The sequence below is a fragment of the Siniperca chuatsi genome, linkage group LG17, assembly GCF_020085105.1.
Source record: "Siniperca chuatsi isolate FFG_IHB_CAS linkage group LG17, ASM2008510v1, whole genome shotgun sequence".
Classification (NCBI taxonomy): domain Eukaryota; kingdom Metazoa; phylum Chordata; class Actinopteri; order Centrarchiformes; family Sinipercidae; genus Siniperca; species Siniperca chuatsi.
The window spans coordinates 13,706,553-13,730,217 of NC_058058.1; the positions used below are offsets into that span (position 1 = coordinate 13,706,553).

The following is a 23,665-nucleotide window of genomic DNA, read 5'->3' on the forward strand; positions in this document are numbered from 1 at the left end:
CCTACAGCTATTGATATTCAGTGGGCTCTGTTGTCCTCTACAGATGCCAGTTGATTGAATTCCTTCATCCTTACAGAGCACCGCATTACAAAACTTCCCTCTGTCCACAGATGACAGCCTCCGAGCAGCAAGACATTTCTAACACCCTCTTTAGTTACCATCCCCCAAGAGACCAAAAAGGAACCATGGTGAATGAATAGAAAGGGGAACTTGAGACACAATGCCTACCTGTCCTCCCTCCCTCTCTTCTTCCTACCAACTCCCCTGTGACACCCCTTCTTTTCCTCTTTTCTTTTTTGCTGGCAGAAACGGTCTTGAGTCCTCCGATTTTTTTTTTTGATTTTTTTTTTTTCACACAGGCAGATGGCTTGATCGGGAGTTTCTCCAGCCCAGACTCAAAACAAAATCAAACCCCAAATCCACCATCTTCTCAGTACTAATACCCCCCCACATTTTTTTTTTTTACTCATAACAGACGCCTTGTTTGTCTGCCAGTTTTTGTAAACCATGGAAACCAGGCTTCCCCTTTTTCACAACTTGTTTCTCTCTTTCAAAAACGTTCGCTTTCACTTGCCAAAACATTTCTCTGAATCCAAGCTCATTTGAAGACAAAAGGGAGAAGGTTTGCTTCTGTCTTCTTGTCTCTTTTAAGCAGTGATAACTTTAGCACATTGCACATCATTAGTGAGGGCGAGGTTCAGAGTGAGGTGAGTGAGCTTACAGCTGCGAGCTAAAGTTATAACACATGCTGTAGAGTAGCTCAGAGCGTTAGCGTTCAGAGCAACCCGATCTAATTGGTTTCTAGTGTGCAGAATGTTTGCTGTTACAATGACAGTCTGACTTTAAAATAATGCTTATTATGTCAGGACTGGTTGGAAACTAAAGAAATAAAAGAATAGCTTTTTGGACATTATTTTTTAAAGCTTTAAGATTAGAAGCAGTGATTTAGGACTTTAATTTGAGATCAAACTGGTGCAAGATACTTGATATCATGTTGGGCCAGGGAATCCAAAGTTCCCATTTCACCTTTGAGTTTTAAATTAGAACCATGTGACCATAACCTTTTGTGGGCAGAGGATTTGCTCCCCACCGGCAACTGAAAGGAACTTCTTTCTTGTCTCTGCCCGGGTCTTCCACAGCACTTTGTCATGTAAAGAAGCCCTTATCTGGCTCTGGTTGGGGGTAAAGAGGCTGGAGAGAAATAGCAAGCTGGATCCCTGGGGCCAGCAGAGGTCGACGCATGATAAATAAGTGAGTGTGATTGACGGGTCCTTTGAGCAGAGTGCTTTAAGCCCGCCCACTGATGTGTCCCTCTGGGAGGTCAACTTTGACCCCTTCCGGCCACCTGCTTGCCCCCGACCCTTGACCTTTAACTGGACTTTTGCGTGGAAAGGCTCAGGACATCAAGTCGATGTAGAGCTTTAAACGCATGTGGCCTTTGATAAGAAATTAAGTGGTTGTTTTGCAAGTAAGCTTTTGTTTGTGTTTTTTGTGTTTATCTGTATTTTCCCATATATACATGGACCATTTATATAGTATAATATATATAATTAAAATCAATTTCCTCTCCTCACTTTAAAGCTATAGTGCTTTTCTTGCCTACACTTTAAACACCTGCATGACCCCATTTTACGGCTACAAACTCTGATCCATCTTATTGAATGTCTCAGCAAATGATTTCTCATTTAGCCCATGTACCCCACCTCCCACCCACCTAGTGTGCTGCAATTTCCGCCATGTCCTCTGGCTTTCTGCTCTGCTCCTTGAGCGTTACATTTGTTTTGCTGCGTCTCATAAATGGCTGGCCAACAATGACAATTTAATGGACAAAACGAGGGCTGGGAAGTGTAGCGATTTCACAAGGCCTGATTTAATTTCCCTCATTCGGGCTAAATTGGGCCACGGTGTCGGGGTAAATAAACAGAATGCATCTGGACTGCAATAAAGAGAGTGAACCGGCAAACGGGTGTGTGAATAAGAGGTTGCACTGTAAAGGTTGCTTTTTCCATTCCCCTGTGAACTGTTATAGATTTATTACAGAGTGCTTGTCTAGCACTTCACTTGTGGACTAGCTTAGCCTTTTTAAATGGTGCAGTAAATAAAAACATTTTAGGTGTGTGTTTGTGTGTGTAGATGTGACTGTGTGCAAGCTTATGTATTGCTACCTCTTACTGTTCATATTATAGATTCATTGTAGTTTGCAGTTTCATTTTAGTTTATTGGCTGTGATTGGTAATTTTGTCAAGATTGAAGTTTATGAGATTTTTTTTTTTTTTTTTTGGCTCCGGTCCACTTCAGCCCACTTGCTGAATATTTCCACTCATTTGAGATTTTGCACACCAGTCACAGCTGCCTTTTCCATAAGGCTTATAACTGAGAAGACATAAGTTGGTCTTTGTTGCCAATTTCTAAGAAACACATTGGTATGTAACAGGGATTGCGAAGGCCACAAAGCAGCCATTTTGTTGAACAAGACACTCGGTCATATGTCTGTGTACACATGGTTACATGGTGAAGTGTTTGCGCATGTGCATCCAGCAGAAAACTCCCTTAGCTCCGCAGAAGTGTGTCATGTCTGACATATATTTACTGTGACCCCTGTTGTTCTTGATTAATGCCAGCACATATAGGTTTTGGATTATAACTGTGTGTGTGTGTGTATATACATGTACTTGAATGTATGTGTCCATTCAAGGTAAACTGCATGTGCATACTGGGAGTTTTAAGACAGGGTGAGAAACATCGCATGTACCTCACATTCCTCGAAGTGTGAGCCAGATGAAACAAAGGAGCTTTACGGCACTCACACACTCCCTCCCTCTCCTCTCCTCTCTTCTCTTTGATATTGAACTACCTCAATGACCAGGAGAAGCAACAAAGTAATAACAGGCCTACTGACCCACCCCAGAGCTTCCACATAGTTCTTTTCTGAAGAACTCTGCTGATGTCAGCTCCCCACCATGCAAACGCAGGCCTCTGTGTGCACATGAAGTCTCATTTCCATAAGGAAAATAGTTCACTAGAACCAGAGCCAGAGGGTAATTATTTGCTTTATTAAATTGGGTAATTAACTTGTCACACAAGTGATATTTGTGGCTTGTTCACAACAGTTTGATTCATTTCCCCCCTGTTAAGTGATGGGAGACTGCGAAATAATTGTTGTCTATGAAATAGTTATGTTGCCTAATTATTGCTTTGTTGGAATGGTCTCATTTGACTTGCAAGTTACATGAAAAATAGCACACATTATTGTATTGTAAATAGCATGTCATCAAAAATATTTCAACTGCCGTGTACCCATTCGTTTCAATAAATACTTGCCATATATTCTAATTTGCTTACTTTGTAGTACTTTCCTGTTTGAAGCTGTCTTGGTGGTGAGGTACATTTTGAAGGCAGGTTTTAGAGATATTCCTGTTTGTTGCAGTTGAAAAGGATGATGTGTAGGAGGTACCATTTCCAGACGGTTTCTTTGATTCATATGTAAGCTACATTTGAATGCATATAATTAGCAATCCATGATTGTACATGTGCATACACATTGAGACATGCACAAACACACATTGACAGCATTGACTTGCTTGTCAGAAACCGCTGCTAGGAGAAGGGATGGATGTGCACGTCTTGGCCCTGACTATGTGTGTATGTGTACATAACAGTACACAGTCTGCCAGTAATGATCCAGACAAGCACTTGTAAAGTGTGAGCTTTTAAGTCCTTCAGCAACGGTCTTGTGTATCTATGTGTATAGTGTGTGTGTGTGTGTACAGTGTAGAAAGAGCACCATGTTGTGACATGCTTGTTAGTGAGATTGTCAGCCAGAGAGAGACTTGACCTTACATGGTCTGTACAAGCTACTCTGTTGTTACTGTCATCAACCCTAGTCACACTATGCTGGGATTGCAAAGAAAAGAGACCCACTAGGTTTTTTTTTTTTTAGTAGCATTACATCATTACATTAATTGTATCACTAGTGTGGGATGTCGGGCTAAAAGACGTTATCAGTATCGGAACATTTTCCTGAGAAGAGTCATATTAACATTTAAATTTAATTTCACTTTCTACCTGTTTTACAAATGTTACAGCTATCAAAGAGACCAATGAACTGTTGTTGAGTTACTGAAGAGGAATCTTGTTAATGACAGCATACCGCTGTGAAGTTGTATCTGCAATGAAAAAGAGGTATTTGCACATCCCTGTCAGATACAAAACCATACACAGCCTTTAGCCAAACAAAGCTGTCTATTCAGTTGTGAAAAGCAAGTATTATTCTGGAGTGGAGGTAGAGCCCCAGAGCATGTACTTATAGGAGCTGATATGGTCCATTCCAAGGTTATTCAAAGGCCTGGATTTTGCACTGTTTTCAAATGGGATTTAGGAGTGCTAGCCAATATTTTGTCACGTTCTCAGGCTCTCTGCTCAGTTTGGTTTGTTTATGGTCTGGATCCTCATGCCATCTACCACTGCAAGCAGCTGCATGTCCACTCATACACACACGTTTGGTCACACACACACACACACACACACACACACAGAGAGCATGTGCGCACAGTTGCACACACAAAGTCAGACTTACCCTCAAGACTTACCGACAAGTGTGCACACACATCAGGGCCAACGGAGTGCATCTTAGGACACACGCACACACAGAGCGCTGCCCCACCTCTAGCCTGGCTAGTTGTTGCCCGCATGCCCCCACCAGCCGTCTGCCAACAGGCGGGTTAATATTGCCACCAGCTGCGGAGGGGGAGATGCCAACCAATGCCAACCGGCACCAGGCCCAGAGTGGCCACACAGGGGCCACTGTGTGCTTCTCTTCTCTTGACACTGTTTTTTCCTGTTTACACAGTTTTTTCTGCTTCAATTCAAAGTGAAATTTAAATATAAAATGTCAGTGTGTGTGTGTGTGTGTGTGTGTAAAGGCTGATACGTGCTTCTGTGAAAATACAGGGTAATGTCTTTGCATAGGGATGCTGACAGGGGGTTTCGAGGTAAACATATACAGAGGCCTTGTTTGCACCTGGCATTAGCATGCATCTTGGGTGATCCGATCACAAGCAACACGCAAAGGTATCTGTCCATCAGGAAACTCTATAAATCGCAGAAAGTTGAGGAAGAGAGCAGCCGGAGGACATCACACAGCGTGTCTTGTGTGTACTCATCCACGAGAATCCATTTTGACTGTTGTTATGGCTTCTTCTTGTTGTGTCACACTTCCATATGACGCCGTTGGTGCGTGAATGAGTATGTACTTCCACTTACACAGAGGACATCAGTTGAGTAGGCGGTCCTTCAAAAGGCCTAGACCACTTCCAAATGTGGTCTGAGCAATTGGATCTCAATGCGTCTTTGGTGCATTTACACCTGTACGTAGAGCTGTCCACTTGTGATCAGATCACCCAAGACTCATTTTAATGCCAGGTGTAAACAGGGCCAGAGGTTTGCAGAGGAACCAATGTACACACAACCACAACATTTCATCAACACATAATGTCTGTGGCCCTGTGTGACAGACTGAGCAGATAAGGATGTAGCACTGAGGTTAGGTTAGGCCAATACCCAATATAACAAAGAACCAAAAAGGAAAAGCACACAGATGGTGTTGTTATTTTACTATTATTTAAAAAAACATTTATTAGAGAATTTTTCCTCAGGTTAGAGGGTGTTTCATCATCATTGGATAAAATGTCACACACTTTTTTTATATTATTTTTCCTACAATAATTCAACAATTCAAAACACAACATGATTTTCGATTGATTGATGAGCCTAAGGCCCTTGAAACTGCTGTCAAAACCGCTACAACATTGACAACAATGAAGAAGAAGAAAAAAAAAACACGCCTGGTTCCTAAACAAAACTTTCCAAACATTTGAAGTAAATGTTGCTGATCCACATAGCTGCTTTTGTAAATTGTTACAATGCAGGCACAATCCACAATGGTATCAGATTGGGTAAAATGGTATGTGTAGGAAAGTGTGTGTGTGTGTGTGAGAGAGAGAGAGAGAGTAAGGGTAGAGAGGGTATGAAGAAAGAGGTTATTTTGTGGCTACAAAAACAGTAAATAGCTTAATTCAGAGGCCTGGCCGAGGCTACTGCTAGAGCACTGCTACAGCACACACACGGGTGCTTATCGATCTTCTAAAGACTTAATCGCGCTCACATCAACAGACACGACCATTCAGTGTTTCTAAAAATGATTGTGCCAAGATTGAACTTCGTTTGGGAGATGAGATAGGGAGGTGCAGAGGCCATCTGTTTTTCTTTTCCTCTGCGTTTGTTAAATCTAAACAGAGATGTAAGCAGGATTCAAATACTCAGTGACAAAATTTTAGGCATCTCTACGAAGAGCGGGAGATGCTTCTGAAGTGGCTTCTTTTTTCACAAATGTACTCATTTGTGGTAATCTAACTTGTCGCGCAATACATAGTCATTTAGCTCTTCACTTGTGTGGGCAAGCGGCGGCCTTTTTCAAACGCTCAATATCTTTTTATGTCCTGCTTGTGGAAAGGGGAATTAATGAGTCTTTCTAGTAAAGCAGCTTGTCTGAGCTCGTGCAAAGTTCTGCAAGGGTAAATGAGTTTAAAGCCTCAGGCTATGAGTTGTTGCTCTTGTGTAAGTGTGTCTGTGTGTGATGGTGCTTGTGTGTTTCTTCCTGTCTGATTGTTTACAACTTCACCTAACTGGATTCCAGATGTAATCCTACAGTCTTTCTGATGAGCCTGACTATCCAAGGCTAACAGGGAGACTTTCTAGAAGTCCCCCTCAGGCGTTGCTCTCACACCAGCTTACTTCCATACAAATGGCATCTTCCACTAGTAGCAGACCGATGCTGCATTAACTGACCAGAGGCCGGTGGTTTTCTGTATATTCGTATAAGCCTGCTAGCCTCCAGGCTGTTCCTGTCAGACAACCCATGAGGCTAATGAGGTTACTCTGTTTCATGTTTCTGCCTTCCTCTCCCCTCCTTGTGTTTGTGGTAGTGGGAGGGCTTCAGCTCTATGGCACGATATGTCTACACACTGTAACATAACTTGCATATGCTTTGAAACATTGTGTGTGTTTGTGGATATATGCACATACACCGCACTTCTGTAAGTATTTAGCTACACTATCTGGTAGTATCTTAAGATGTTCCAGTCATGTAATGGGACTGACATACACAACATTCCCCCAAATACAAAAGAATGTGTCAAGTGTTGCCACATTTAAAGGCCAAAGCTGGCAGGCGGAAAAGCTATATCAGAGTTTCTGGTAATATATCACTGTTGTCATATGAAATAAACCGAGGAAGTCAGTTTTGATTCAAGTAAATACTCCTCAGCATGCCTACAGTATTTAGTTTTATGACCCTGGAGTGCATTAAATCCACCCAAAACCCATTACAAGAATCAAAATGTATTTCCAATTTCTGAAATAAGATTTGTTTTTGTTTATTCCCCTAAACCCAGTGTTTTAGAGGTCCAGCTGCAGAAAAATTGTGACCTTGTGTTTTTAGAGGTCCAGTGGCAAAAATGTGACCTTGTTTGTAAAAAGAGAAAATATTCTTAAAGATTTGTTCATTAGCACTGCCATAGCCTTAGGCAGTTTGCTGGACAAGATTGTATTTATTTATTTATCATACATATGTAGCAAAAAAACTTAGTGACACAGATATTTCTTCTATATTCTGACCTTTTACAAAGCTCTTAATACATTTGAACAAGTAGGATTAAAATTTGACATCAATCTAAGTTAACAAATGTCCTGATAAGACTTTTATTATGTGGAAGGATTTTTGTAATCTCGAGATACACACAGCGCCTGGTGTCATATAGCCTGGGTGACAATGAAGAACACATTCCTTTGACTGAAATAAACTATTGCTACTGATATAAGAAGTCATACCTCATATTTTTAATGGGTAGACCACCACAGCTGGTGTGTGGAGGAGAGAAGGTTAGAAATGCAGCTCTGGTAAGAGGGATCAGCAGCAGGGCCTTCCAAGGCTCTCGAGGGAATAGGAGGGAGGCGCAGGAGCCATTGCCGCTGCTGCTATGATGAATGACAGCAAGTTGGGGAGCACTGTCGATCAGAATTCACTGTCCACATGACCACAGCTAGTGAGCTTGTTTGTGTGCATGTCCCCGCAGTGCACACAAGTGCAAGTGTTGCTTTATACATTTTAACATACATTTCTCCCATAGGTCTTTTGTAAGACCAAACGTAGCCCTGTCCTCTACCTGAACAGTCAGCACTCTCAAACTGCCAAATGTAACTTAAAATGAAGAATGTGGTGCCCCGATAGCTCACCAAGTAGAGCGCGTACCAGATATCAAGGCTAAGTCCTTACTGCAGTGGCCTGGGTATCGAACTTTGCTGCATGTCATCCCCTCTCTCTCTCCCCGCCTTTCCTGTCATTCTCTACTGTCACTATCCAAATAAAGCAAAATGCCAAAAAAAGTATGAAGAATTTTCCTCAACTGAACCCTAAAAACCATGGCAACAAGGCTGTGAAACTGACAGACACACCGCTACAAAGCTGATATTACGCCATTACTTCAACATTTCACTTTGTGAGAGACACTTAAAAGTCCCACAACAACAATTCCTCCATCCTTTTTGGCTTTGTGGCACTGAATGCACAGGAAACTGTTGCTTTGAGCCCCGACTCTTTACGGTAATGCTCCTCTGGTGCTGTGTGCCATGTATGCTCTGAGCCCAACCTTAAGAAACTCCTTCCATGTTCTGATAATCAATACTGTTAACAGTCAGTGTTCCAGGAATGTGACAAACAAAGCAGTTGTACAGATTAGCAAGGGCTTTACAATTTTTCTAATAATTCTTTATTTTCAAGATTTTAACACTACAAATTAATGACTGTTTGTTTGTTTTAAAGACATCTCTCAAAGTTAAGAGAAGATTCGGATTTGTAAGTTGCTGTTTGTGTATTTAGGGTTATGAGTCAGAACAGGGGTCAGTTGGTCACATAGCCAGTGTGGGTGGGCAACCAATTTAAACCCCTTATTATGCAGTCAGTTGGGCCTCTTCTCATATGCGCACACACACAGGATCTTCAAAGCACTGTGACATTTTTTTCTTTCAGTCAAAATAAACTGTCACAGTCAGTATTTAAAAGCTCTCTCCCTCTCTCCCTCTCTCTCTCTTTCTGTGCTCTACTTTTTACCAGCCTGATAGCGTTTTATGCTCGACAGGGCTGAATGGCGCTGGCAGTCTGTCACTTATGTACGCTCAGACAGATTCAGACTATGTGTGTGTGTGCGTGCAAAAGCAGACAGCTGATATGATTGACAGTAGAGACGTGTGTGTGTGTGTGTGTGTGTGTGACACTGAGCTCAGCAGGAGAGACCATCACGCCCAGGCTACAAACAGAAGGCATTGTTTTGAGGGAGAAACCTTTATCTGCTGCATATGGAGAGGGAATATGGTCACACACACAATTTTTTGCGTGTAGACTATTTAAAAATGGCTCTTTTGACACTGAGTATCCACAAAGCATCTGTCTGGTTCCAGTTGATATTGCATCATTATCATTATTTTTTTTGCAATTCCGTTGTATTGTTGTAAGGAAGTTGTGGTCAGTAGAATTTCTGCTTATGGAAAAACTGTGGTTTGTCATTTATACGATTGCAGGAGAGGCATCTTCAGCCCTTGTAGCATTCGTCTCATCTCCTCTCATGCAGATCGAAATCTTCAGGATCCCTCTACTCTAAATGTTGGGGCTATCCCAGCATAGCTAATTTAAAGGAAAGGCCGCACATGCATGCATGCATGCACGCACGCACGCGCACACACACGTTTGTTTCACTATCCCCGTGGGGACAGTCATTGACATAATGCTTTCCCTAGCCCCTTACCCTAACCTTACTCTAATTGTAACCGGTACCCTTAAACCAAGTCTTAACCCTCAAAAAGCAGTCTCTACTCATGGGGACCTCAATTTATGTCCCCATGGTGATACAAGTCCCCATGGTTAGTGTGCATTCAGGTTAAAGTCCCCATTGGGATATAAGAACATGAAACACACACGATTCTAAACCATTAGCAGTTGGTGTAAGCATGTAGCTAATGTTAGCATTATAGTATTTAACAAGTATCATGTGGGCCATATGTGATTTACCTTCAACCGACTGGTCATCCGTTTCTGTGTCTTCCACCACGGTTACCAACAGTACAGTAGCTGGGCTGCTGCGCCAGAGAAGGCTGGCCTGGGACCCACCAATGCATCGATCCAGATGGTCAAACTACTTGCTGCTCCGCCTGTCGGAGAACGACCATTCAGAAATGTTCAACTCTGCAAGCCCGCACCCCGAAAGTTCCTGTACTTTTGGAAGGTACTACCACCCGAGCTGGGACCTTTTTGGGGGATAAAATAATGTCCCCGGAACTTAATTTAGACCCTGGTCCCTGCGGTGGAAATGCACTGAGTTCCTCTAAAGGTTCCTAATCTCTGGGAAAGTTCCTGCGGTGGAAACGCAGCTATACATTCCGATGCAGTGAGCTTGTGGTGTGATGAGGCGATTATATATGGCCTCTCGTCCCCGGCAACCCCACAACCTTGTTCCAGTCGCCTATTCTCCGAGCTCTAAGCTAAGCATCCGGTCATGGGGACCAGGATGTAGTTAGGATTGGAATGTGAGTCTTCTGAGCAAACATATGCTTCATAGTTGAGGAAGTCAGCCTGGCTTTAGCAGCTGCCTCTGAACTAGAACTGCTAAAAAGCATTTGTCACATGGTCTGACAGGTGCTTTTTGGGAAACAGTAGCCATTTACATCAAAAGTGGCAGTGGGCTCGAAAATACCTGGACTGTCAGTTTCCAAATTTTCAGTCAGAGTTTTCTAATGAGTCACTTGTTCTCAAACATGCTGCTTAGATGCTCTTATTTGCATTTGCATCTTTCACTCACAAGATTGCTTTGAGCCCTCCGTTATTTTGGTGGCATAATTTGGTCCTCTTGCTGCATTGTCTAGGCTTTATTTAATGCTTTGCAGTTGTTTTTGTTTCTCCACAGGGTCATAATCAGCATGCCTTAAATGTTTCTAATCCACAAATGGTTGGTCATGACCCTAACAAAGGTTACAGTGATGCATTTGGGAATTAGATAATTGTTATCGCTGCCATCTGCACCACTTGTGAACCCTGAGCAGTCATATCCTTGCAGCCAGTCATCTGGGGCCCATGTGTTGGTGAAAGAGTAAGAAAGATCAAGATGTGGAAGGAGGAGGAGAAAAGAGGGTAGTAGTGGGGTAAATACTGTCCTGACTACTGGGTACAATAACCCAAGCTTTGTTAAAATAACATTTCTCCTCTATCTATCTATCCATCCATCCATCCATCCATCCCCCTCCCTCCCTCCTCTAAAGGGCAATGTGTGTTAGAATAACAGATTTTGGGCTGGTTTTGTAGAGCAGATCGCAGCTGGCGCGTGGCCCACATTCCTCTGCCATGACATCCACACAGTCGGCAGCAGCACAGCGCTATTTTTGGAACAGCTAGTGAGAACATACGCACACACTCACGCACACAGAAATGTACGTATATGCAGATTCCTAAGAGTGTTAATGTATACGCTCTTAAGCTTGAAGGTTTTGTTTAACTTAGAAAGGGAAATAAAATAGTAGTGCTGGATGCATACCAACATTTTGACTGATTGTAGCCTTGTTACCTTGGTGTATATGTACACTAATTGATATATTAGACATTTAATTGATGGATAAAAGCTGAAACACTTAAAACCAAATATTAGAAAACTGATTTTATCACCTTTTTTAAATCTGTGGTTTCCATCTCTCCTGTACAGTAAGCACTGGCATGTCTGCAGAGCTGAAGTTAGTGTAGCGTGGCTTAGCTTTCTGTCATACTTGCACACGCAGACCCAGAGCACAACACAGAGGCTCTGTGATGCTCTTAAAGGCACAGTGTGTGTTTTTCAGTGAATGGTGTAATAAGCAATTTCACACATTAAAATGGACACACTGTACAACCGGTACTCTTCATCATCCTCCTTCCCTCTATCTCTCTCCTCCCTCCTTCCCTTTTATCTAATGCTACATCCAGGGTCTTTTTTTTCAGCATCCACTATTACACACAGCCAGAGCAATCCACTTGTTTCCTCATCAACTATCGGAGTTATTGGATTTGCCTGCTGTGGAGAGAGGATTGTTGAGTAAGGCTGGGGTTATGAAGTGGAACCAGCTCCACTTTTCATCCAGTTAGATAAACCGATACAGATGCAGTGATAGATTAATCCTGCTCAGACTCTTGACTTCTTACCATTGGCATGCTGCTACAAGCCTTTTAACATTTTCTCAATTCCTGGAACAGTTCTCAAAATTCAGTTTATTCGCAGTTGTTCTGTTGTTGGCAATACTCTGTCTAGCGGAGATGTTTTCTGGGTATTTATTCGCTGGATCTTTTCTCGCTCTAATGAATTTAAATGTGCATATCTTCAATATAATCTTGTATAATCTTACAACAAAATTGCTAGTTAAAGTAATAAACACAAACTCTAGCTGGAAATGATATTATATTTTGAAGCATAAAAGCCTTGTTATGCTCCAGAATAATGTCAGGAAAAGAATTTTAATGTTGCAAGAATTAGAAAATGCTTCTCAAGTGTGTTCAGTGATATTTTCTCCCCTTGGATTTAATCTTTTGGGGAAGTTTATTGGGGTAAAATGTTTAAAGAAGCCCAGCGGGAAAGGTATTACATTGGTATACTTCCAAGAACGGTCTGATTATTATTATTTTTTTTTTTTTTTGCAGCACGTGTGTGTGTGACAGAGAGATAGACAGAATGAGAGAGGAAGAGGCATACTTTTCAGAGTAGTAGAGCCAAAAGGTGTCTGTGTATCTGTGTGTTTTTTGCAGGTCTGATTACCTGTGTATTCCAAAGGAGTTGGGGGTGGGGATGCCGGGTGATAGTAGGCACACAACGTTCCTGACGCGTCACTTGGTTACACACACACACGCACACGCATGTGCACAGAAAAAGTCCCTGCGCTCATTAGTGGAATTCCACTAGCCTGATGGGAGCTGGTCGGGGTGTAGATGTGTGTGTCAGTGCCAGGTAGTGCTCGGCTGGCATTGCTCTGTGTAAGAGTTGTCTCTAAAGAGCTCTGGCAATACCTCAGAAACATGCACACACATTGCTTATTGCTTATTTGAGTTTCCCTTCCTCTGTCATATTACATTCACCCTCTGGCAGGCAATGTGAATGTCTTCGGAGGGGTTTTGCATGCAATTTCTGCCCATCACTTCTTTATTTTGCACCTGGAAAACACAGACACAGGCAGGAGCTGGCTTTTGTGACTGAAAATCCAGCCCTGAAAGCAGCCTTGGCCTGGAACAGATGGTAAACTACTTCTCAGGTCAGATAAATAGTTAACCTACAGTTGAGCAAATGTTGTGAAAACCCATTTAACCTATTATCTGAAGTTATGAAGAATTATTAGTGAGGTTTCAGGGTACAGCAGCTGTAATAGAGCAGAGCCCCAGCTGATGAGAAGTCAGTCAGCATTCCCCCCCTTTTCCCTCCAGACCTTGTTGCTATGTATACACAGTGCAGGAAATATCTGTGGCACGCTGCCAACAACTGTGGGGAAACCAGAGAGAAAGTGAGAGAAAAAGAAATGCAGATGAACTTTAAGGTCAATATTTGGAGGGAAGATGTTTTTTTCCTCTCAGCTGTGTGTTGTGTTTACGTGTGTGTCAGGTAGAGATGTGGACACCATAGAAGCTGTATATGTGAGAGCACTTGTAACCCTGAGATATACTGTCAATGCTATGTGTGTGTCAGTGTACATTTGGCCTTGTGACACACCAGGAGGGAAAGAGTGCCAGTGAGCTGTCTAGGTAATTGGTGCTTACCTGGCAGGCTTTTGCACACACACACACACACACACAGAATGGATTAGATGACATTAACTACAGGAGAAAATAATTGAATACTCGCCCTACCTTTCTCGCCAATGTGTGCACACGTGCACTCACTTGTGACAATGTAATGAGGGACTGCACGCTACACACAGAACACACCCTATCAACCTCTGTCAGAGGCTGCAAACCATCGGCGCACTGAATGGTCTGCTCACTTTGTGTGTGTGTGTGTGTGTGTATGTGTGTGTGTGCATGTGCCAGCGTACTGTATGCATGGAGATGTGGCTGTCACCCATCAGCTCCATCATGTGCAGACACCCAGCTTTTAATCTGGTGCTCCCCCCCCCCTCCAGCTCTGCTGAGGCCTCGTCCCCAAGGCCCTTAAGCAGACCTGGGAAATCAAAACAGAACTCTGCAAAAGCTTATTTTTATCTGCTGAAGAGACAAAAAAAACAAAAAACACACAAGCATGACAAACAAGCAAACTCTTCAGTCTTGTCAATATTGTCAAAAAATATTAGGAGTTATGAAATGAATCAAGTGAGTGAATGAGGTCATATCATTTTTTTATGTTCTAATTACAGGAAGTTTTCAATTACATGGATATAATAAACCATATTCACCAATTTCTAAGTAATAGTTCACTTGCAACCTTCTCTCTCATGACCCACCTATGGCTTTTAAGTAATCCACTAAGAAGCACCATTTTTGGCTTTGTGTTGAATTAAACACTATATAGTATTGATGAGTGACAAGGCAGGGAGCTGTTGCATGATGTAGATCCAAGTTTATACTCAAAACATGGTGAACTGCAACTTCATTTTAAATAAAGTGTATGTATGAAGCACTTTGAGTAGTCAGAAAGACTAGAAAGGCGCTATATAAGTACAGTCCATTTACCATGTATTGTAACGGTTCAGAAATGTCATCTTGTGTAAGGCCATTGTCCTGAACTCTGAAACTTTGAATAAACGCACACAGACACATTTGCACACACTCTGTTGTGATGCTGCTATAATTAGCAGTGAGTTGTCTGCACTGATCAGAAGGCACATTTTATCTATCATAATATCTCTTATATCTTGTGTGTTTGAGTGTGAATAGAGTATAGTAGACCCGGGATTGCAGCACTGAAAGAAGGACATTTATGAGCAGTAGTCATTTCAGTAGCCTTTTATTCACTGGCTGTGGGAGGATGCATAATATCAGGATGAGATTAACTTTCTCCCTTTCACAGAAATATAGGCTGACACACACTCACACTTTGTGTTACCCCAGCCACAGTCGTCTGAATTCCTCCTCCATTTTTTTTGGGGGGGGGGGTTTGAGAGCGCACTCATTCTTAATGGAATGCTGTGACTGTTATCTTATTACATCAGCGATAAAACATCTTTGGAGTAATTATTTTCATGTGAGGTGGAGATCTTTTTATACACCCTGCACTGATGTCACTGTGTTGCCCGCCAGCCACTTACCTGAGCAGACTCAAATGATCTTGAGTCAACTGGATGACGCGCTCCCACGCACGTTGCTTTTCACGTCTCCCTCTTACATTACATTTGACTAAGAGAGAAGGAAATGTGCTTGCTGGGATGAGCCAACAGGATCAGAAATGTGTTTTTAATTCAAATAATTAGCATACATTAGCCTTTCACGCAAAGACAGAAAGTGTTTTCTTTTCTCAAACCTTAGAGCTGAAATTCACTCGCCTGATGGCTTGACTAGAGAAAAGCAGTTTCCAGTTTCCATTATTTATTAATACCTCTTTGTTGTTGCTCATGTCCTAATCTCATTTCCTTTAGTCATTAGCGTTGTTCGACATCAAACACAGCTGCCAGAGCAATGAGTGTAGGGGAGCAAAGAGGGGAAGAGAAGTATGGTTATTGCTGTTGGACACTCACTAAAAGACCCTTGTAACAATCCTCATTTCTGTGGAATATTTTTCTGTTGCTGTTAAAGTGCTCAATATCAGCAATATAGTGTTTTGAATAAACTGCGGCTTTGATGTGATATACATTCTGCTATCATGTGTTTGTTGCTCACATTGTAACTGACTGGGAGGGAAAAGGATGTGTTGTGTGTGACTTATGGTGACCTCTTTGACAATAACATCTTCTGTCTCAGTCTCCCTGGGAGAGATTAGCAACACATGAACTCACAGTCCCATGATGCTTTTTTCATTTGCTTCCTACCTATTCATCGCCATAACACTCTCCCAACATGGCATTGTGGTGAGATGCAGTCCTTCGTGGCATTCTTATGCTAATGTGTTTCCCTGTGTTTAGCTGCAAGCTAATGCTATGTTATGCTAATGTTGTGTCATGCTAATATCACAATACAGCATGAAATGGCAGCCGGTACAATACGTAAGGAGATTCCCTATTATACAAAAACTTGTATAGCTGTCATAACTTTTCATGCATTTCCACATTGAACACAGCATCATGTTGTTTCCTGTATTTCGTTATTGTTGTCAGACTACTAAAATGCTAACTTACTGCAGCTACTATCACTTCTTGATGTAAGCAAATATATTTCTAGGCAGTTTTTAGAGTTTCCATAGTTCAAAAAAAGATACATAGTAACTCTGTTGCACCTAATTGGCTGAAGAAGGTTAAAATGGAGAGTCTGTGCTGACGTTAGCTTGTTAGGTTTTGTTTTGTCTTGGATATCTCAACACAAGTGGCCTGTAAGTTACACTTTTATGGGCACGCTGTTGTCTGACACCAGAAACAAAGGCAAAAGCTCAGCAAAAACAATTCTCCAACTTGTAAAGCAGCAGACTATCTTAATGGGTTGTTCATTGTCTGTCTTTGATTTTTCGAACAATAACATGATAATTCAGAACTGTCTTTTAGCTAAGTATTGGAATTGTACTTTCCCACAAGCGCAGAAACACAGCATAATAGTTTGTACATAACATGCCCGGTGTTTCTATCTGTACTGACCCATTCTCTCTCTATCTGGATGTTTCCACAGGATGACAGTGATGGGATCCCGTGGTCTGAGGAACGGGTTATGCGAAAGGTGCTTTACCTCTCCCTAAAGGAGTTTAGGAGTGCACAGAAACGGCAGCTGGATGGTGACGGAACCACAAACTCCAATGGTAAGTTCATATCCATGTCCTTAATGCAAGGGAGCTATACCACTGTGTATCTCATCCTTCCACTTGTGTATTTTTACTGGGATAGATGCTGATATCGATATCAGGTGAGTATATTTATAGCTGTCCACTTTACCACAGTATGATATTTTGGTAATTTAGTGTATTCAATGCCACATGGTGAATAACAGGAAATCAAGCAAACCTCATATCAGATTTCAATTCAAATCACTAGAATACAATAATTGTAACAAATAATACATAATAATGTAAAGTTCTGCCATATCCTACAAGTTAAGATTGAAGCCAAAGGTTTAGACATACAGTACCATTCCATGCCAGTCTAAGAAGTTTAATTTACCTTTTTTTTTTTTTTTCTTCAAGTGGAGATCAGGTTAGACTGAATGTATAAAAGTATCTTATTTGTCACTCATCCTGTACTTGGAAATCTTTATTTACCTCCAAAATGAGGACTTTTCAAAGAGCTACATTTAAATGGAATTAAATGAATTACATATCTCACAGCATACTGTAAACAGCCCTGCAACAATTAAAGGATATCTTGAAATGTAGCAATTTGACATGTTGAAAACTTTCACTTTGTTTTGAAGAAATGAAAGAAGCAAAAAACTGCTGCACGGCATTTTGTGGAGTAAATGTCAGAGTTGCCAATTTTGTCTGGCTTGGCTGACATTAGCGTCTCCATGTAGCTCTTCATTCCTTTAATTGCAAGCGACAGTTTTATTAGTCTGTATGTAAAGACTAAGCATGTTTTCTTTGACGACGGAGCCTGATTTAAGTTAAAATGGAGAGAATCCAATGAGAACCGATGATCAAGGACTTTCATTTGCCTTTTGTTGTGTGTTAGTGGGCAGCGAGCTGCAGTCTTTCACTTTGCTGGTTCAGTGTCACATCCTCAAAGGAACCCTTGAACTGAAAGTTTTCAAATGTTGTTTACGCATCAAACAGAGGGACTCTGATGGGGTCAGTGCCCCACACACGAAAAACACGTGTAGAAGTTTTGTTAATCTTTTCCAACTTGGGTATTTACACTCACCCTTGTGTCCAGACTCATTAAAACATGGACTAATAGAAACCCTGACATGAATTAATACTTGAAGTTGCTTAGTTAGACAGAAATCCAATTCCAGGTGGAAGCCTGCTACAGTAACAGTTGAGGGATTTTGCTTTTGTGCCGTGTAAACCTGAAACAACTCAAGAAGAGTGAGAGCACAGGGGGATGAACAGCTTGTTTTGAACCTAGCTGCCACCATGTCTTTGTTTGACACTGGTGCTCCCATACAAAAAAAAGCCCTCAGCCAGCCAACAGCGCAGATTTGAACTTCACACGTGCCTCAGAAGCTATTCTCAGCTGACATTAACACAACCCAGACACCGAAAGAAAGGAAAGTCATCCAGCCATCCAGCTAGGCAGAAAGGGAGACAGGCAGACAGACAGGAGGGAAGTCTCTTTTGAAATGTAGCTTATCTTTTATACCTAGTGTTTTTTTTTCCTTCCCTATTTTTCTTTATTATATATTTTTCCACACCTTCATTTCTTCTCTCTATGTCTGTGCTGAGTGCCCCCTCCCCTCCCTGTAGCTAGTGTATCTCTGTGCGTCTGTCTGGCATCTCATAGCTGCCACTCCAGAGCTCCTCAGGGCCTTTTAAGCCGCCGCGGGTAGCTGACCTTATCGCCTGAATAAAAATGACTCATTAGAAAGCGTCGGTGGCCCGTCGTGCCGGGGGTAACGACAGCAGCCCGCGCTGACACAAAAGGGAGCTGGGCTGAATAGACGGGCCCTGCTGTTTTAGAGCACCGTGGGTTAGCAAGGCTTTGGAGGTTGTACGAGTGGCACAGTTTCCGATCTCGCATAGACGTTGTGGTGAAACTGTCAGCCATTTTGGAGGATCACACTCAGCGTGCGCTACATCCTGAATGGGCAGCCCCTGCTGTTTTAGAGGACTGTGGGTTGGAGAGTCTGGGCTTATGTTGGAGCCAGACATGTGCCACAGTTTGCAGTCTCACACAGGCATTATTGTGAAACTATCAGCCATTTTGGAGAGCCAGACCATGCATGTACATGATCATTAATGTCACAGATGGAGTTGATGAGATGATGGATTAGAGATAACTGTCATATCTAAATGATTAGTCAGTTAATGTGTGTGTGTGTGTGTGTGTGTGACTTGATTGGCAGAAAATTAGTAAAGGGGAATTTTAATAATTGTATAATTGCTTAAGGAAAAACGTGAGGAATTATTGCATTTCTCTGTTTGATATAAATTTGATAAGTTTAGGCTTTGGACTGTTGGTTGTACACAATAGTCATTTTAAGGCATCGCCTTGAGCTCTGGGAAATGATGATGGGAATTTTGTAGTATTTTCTAATGAAATTTTGTACTATTTTATAGAAAAGTAATTGAAAGTAAAAAATTTGTTCAATAGAATGTCACAAAATAGTGAAAAATGCCTGTTTTAAGATTTCAAGGTGACATCTACAAATATCTTGTTTTGAGATTTTTACACTGCAATCATAGTAGACTAAGAGAACCTGAAAATATCCACATCTGAGAAGCTTGTACTGGATAATCTTTGCCATTTTTGCTTAAAAAACGACTTTGATTATCGAAATAGTTGTAGACTAATTCTCTGTAAATCAACTAATTAATTAATTAATTTGCTAATCGTTTCAGCTCTGATTAAAAGAATATCAGAAAAAAAATTGTTAGTCAAACCCTTAGTCTATACACAGGATCTCGTCCAAATAAAGGCAAGGTCCTCTCTGCTTCAGTATATTTTAAGATAAGCATCCACCATTTTGGGAAATAGGTAGGTCAACTGAAGGAGGTTACAGCAATACCTGGCTGTAAGCCTCCGTAAAACAGCATTTGTCCCCAGTCCCGCCTTTCTACCATCCATCCCCAAACTCTCCCTCTCTCCTCCTCTTCTCTCCGTCACTGCGTGGCCGCAGTGGCAGCAGTGGCTATCTATTTTAAAGGGGGTGTGGCAGTCTGTCAGTCAGCTGTGTGTGTGTGTGTGTGTGTGTGTGTGTGTGTGTGTGTGTTATTCTCAATCTCCCCACCCACCCAGCCTTCTCCCTGCCCATAGCTACAATTATGCCATCTCCCTAGCCACTTTACCTCTTGCTGTTGGCAGCCATCCATCTCTGTGTCCATCACACTTCCTGCTTCTCCCGCTTGCTGCCTGCATTATTTAACAAATGACATTATGCCCTTCTGCGTCCCGGCTTCCGCTTGTTCATCCCCTCACCCGTCTCCCACTCCATCATAGCCACATTCTTCCTCATCCTCTCCTCATCCCTATCTCCCTCCATCCGTCTGTCCTTCCTGTTGTCTCTCCCCCGGATGCAGGGTTTCATTACACATCAATAGGACTCTGGTTACTGCCTTCTACGCAAGCTCCTGTCTCCTCTCTCCCTCCCACTGCTCAATCTCCTCGATTATGTATCTCCACACCCCCACCCTCCTCACCATAGCCTCTTTCTCCCGCCTGTTGCCTCCATCCGTCTCTGTCTCCCCTTTTTCTCACCATCTCCCTCTTTTCCGCTTTGTCCTTCCTGTCCTCTGCCCCGTCTGTCTTAACTATCTACAGTATCTGTCACACAAACCCTCCCTCCTCCTTTTTCCATTCTTCCTCCATCTCCACCCTCCCTTCCTTTCCCTCTGTCCTGTTTCCCACCCTTCCTCTCCTGTTTTCCGAATTGTTGAAGCTGCATCTTCTTCCTGTACCTCCTTACCACGCCATCTCCCTCCGATAAGCACGTGTGTACCTTTCCTCTCCCCTGCCATCCATTCCTCCCTCTCCATTTCCCTGAGTGCTATTGATGGAGGAGCTGGCTGCTGGCCAAAAACCATGAGGGGCTGAAGAGACGGCTCCCTGTTTGCCCATTTCTCTGACTGTCCCCTCTCTTTCTCTTCCTGTCTGTCTGCCCGTCTCAGGACCTGCCGCTCCTACCCGTTTTTATGCATGTTGTCCCATTTCCTTCAGCACTCACTTCGCTGTCACTCTGCTGTCTGTCTGTATTTCCCATGCCGCCAGCCCCTTGCATGGCCAGAGTGGCATCCGTGGCAGCTAAAACACTGTGTGGGCCCTCTATTCTCTCTGCTGGTATTCCGGGGGGGGGGGGAATAAGAGAATCACAGTAGCCGAAAGAGGGAGAGTTCAGGTATCGAATCAAGTGAGTGAAAGAGATCACATCTATTCTGCCCTCACATGCTCTTTTTAAACAACGGCTCAAGCCATTATAGAATCCCATCTTTCCCTTTGATGTTTTAGATTTAGTGCCTTGAACTACACAAAGCAGATGCCATGTTTCTGAACTGCACATTGTTGTATGCTTTTGTTCTGGCTTGTGGTAAGTGTCATGCAATGTTGTTAGGTCCAATTTTGAAAGGAAGAGCAGTATATTTTGGGCTGTTTGAAATCCTCTTGCCAGGCAGTCAATTATAGTATCTGCTTCTACTCTGAAAAACGTCTGGGAATGGATACTATGGGGAGTTTCCCTAAAATAAAACTACCCATTGTTTCTTTTTATATTATCCCGCAATTTTAATTGTACACAGAGGATTACTTGAACAAAAGGCATGAAATAGAATTTTAGTGCCCTTGTTTACAAGAGGGAAATGAAAATTAAAGTTTTGTATAACATTAGAATTTCAACTGCAAATGTACAGAATTGTTCATTTATGAGAAAGATATCAAAAGATAGATTACTACCATATATGTTAACCTAGAAACAAGTATGAATTTTATCTCTTAAAAGGTTCCCTGTCCATTAGGTATGATATTGCACTCATTTTCACATTAAGCCTGTGTTTGTAAGTGTAATCAAGAACCTATTAGGGCAGTCTCTGCCCCCACGGTAATTCTTTCTTATGGCATGACTACTCTGCAATAGTTCCACTCTTATTACTGCAGCTCACACTAATAGGCTCCTCTCAGCCCTGTGATACGCCATGTTACGCTATGTACCTCTGCTCGCTCGCTTGCTCGCTCTCTCTCTCTCTCTCTCTCTCTCTCTCTCTCTCTCTCTCTCTCTCTCTCTCTCTCTTTGAGGTGAACATAGCGAGGCGATGGGCTTAGTTAAGCACGCATAAATCTGATTAGAAACTCCCCCATAGGAGCAGCTATTGGGATGGCACACTAGCATTTTCCTGCGCTGCCCCATCTCATTCCAGACTTAACCCCTGCCACTACTCCAGGCCTCTACCAGCACCAGGAGCTTGAGTTTAGGCACCGGCCTTTGGCTCCCTGCCTGTCTGCCACACTCGCCCATCCCCAGCCCTCTGCCTTCCAATGATTCCCAGCTCTGCCCCTCATATGGGCATTCATGTGCAACCAGCATATGTCAAACAACTCTTTGGAGGAATGGGGGGGATAGATGGAGGGAGGGAGAAAAGAAGAGGGGGCAGTGAAATGGGCCTCTGCCCGTTTGTTTACGTTCTGTGGGGACATCATGCGTCAGTCATTTGCTGAGCACAATTAAAGTTAATGAGCTATTTCGGGTTTTTTTTTTTTTTTTTGCTCTGGTGCAAGTTTCACTGGCAAAACATATTGTCCAGAAGTTGCAGTAAGACTCTTTGCACCATTTCCTATTTGTAGTGTCTCAACTAATTATAATTTTTTCATGGTCACGAATAAAGTACTGGAAAATGTCTTAATATGTCTCAATCTTTTGGAATATATTCTAGAAAAAGTGTAGAAAATCTTTCACAAATGTAGATTAATTGAATTTCAAAGGGTACTTCAAAGTTTTAAGTGAAACTCTTGATTGATTAAAGGCACAGGTTTTAAGCCCTTCGTGCTAACCATGACATTGTAAGGCAGTGATTCACCCCTGTCCCATAGACTTCAAGGCTCTCCAACATAAAGCATTGCCTGCAGTGCAGTGATCACTCATCACGCCGGCGCTTGGTAACTTTCTGACCGCAACGGTGTGTGTCTGATAACTGTACCTCTACTTTCAGGTACTGACCTGCCCTGCGTGTGTGAGAAAAAACAACAGCTGGTGTATATGCAACGATAAAGTGTGACTGCGCTTGTGTGCGCTCATTCAGCCCAAAGCACATTTATAAATCTCATTTAAATCATATGTTTGAAAACTCCTTTTACCTGCTCCACAATTGCTCATCCTCATCCTGTCTCCTACTCTGTCATTTGATCTTACAACTCCCCTCCCCGTCCCATCTTTGTCAGATGACACAATGCCTGGGCATGTTCGACAGTAGCCTCCTTGCTAACAGGATATCATTCAAGTTGCCACTTATCCTAGCCCGTGCTCCACTCGTCGTTATTATCTTAATTTATTTTCCTTTTGACACCCACTATTATGAGTTTGCGGTGCAGGGTGAGTGACACATCCCACCAAAGCATCAGTCAAATGGAATTTCACTGGGTGTGCAGCAAAGGCAATGGACTAAGAATCCCTCAGCCAATGAGAAAGTGACATACCACTGGAAAGGTGAATGAAAGGGTTTGACAGCAGTTGTCTTGGTTAAACAAACCTCTGGGAGCTTGAATGTTCAGTGAGTCATCATTTGTTTTTGCAAAATCAACATGAATAATTTAACAACCTGCCATACCAAACTCCAGTCAGACATGAATACTTGTCAAAACGGGTAAAATTTGATTAATTATTGTCAGTGTCAAATGTTTGATT

At 42.3% G+C, this 23,665-nt stretch overlaps 1 protein-coding gene across 1 annotated transcript in view; it reads left to right on the top strand.

Moving 5' to 3' along the window:
- jarid2b (jumonji, AT rich interactive domain 2b) overlaps positions 1-23,665 on the top strand; it is a 106,964-nt gene that overhangs the window by 33,054 nt on the left and 50,245 nt on the right. Inside the window, exon 2 of the mRNA XM_044170692.1 lies at positions 16,859-16,985. Coding sequence (XP_044026627.1) covers positions 16,859-16,985 — 127 coding nt within the window. The remainder of the gene's footprint in view (positions 1-16,858; positions 16,986-23,665) is intronic.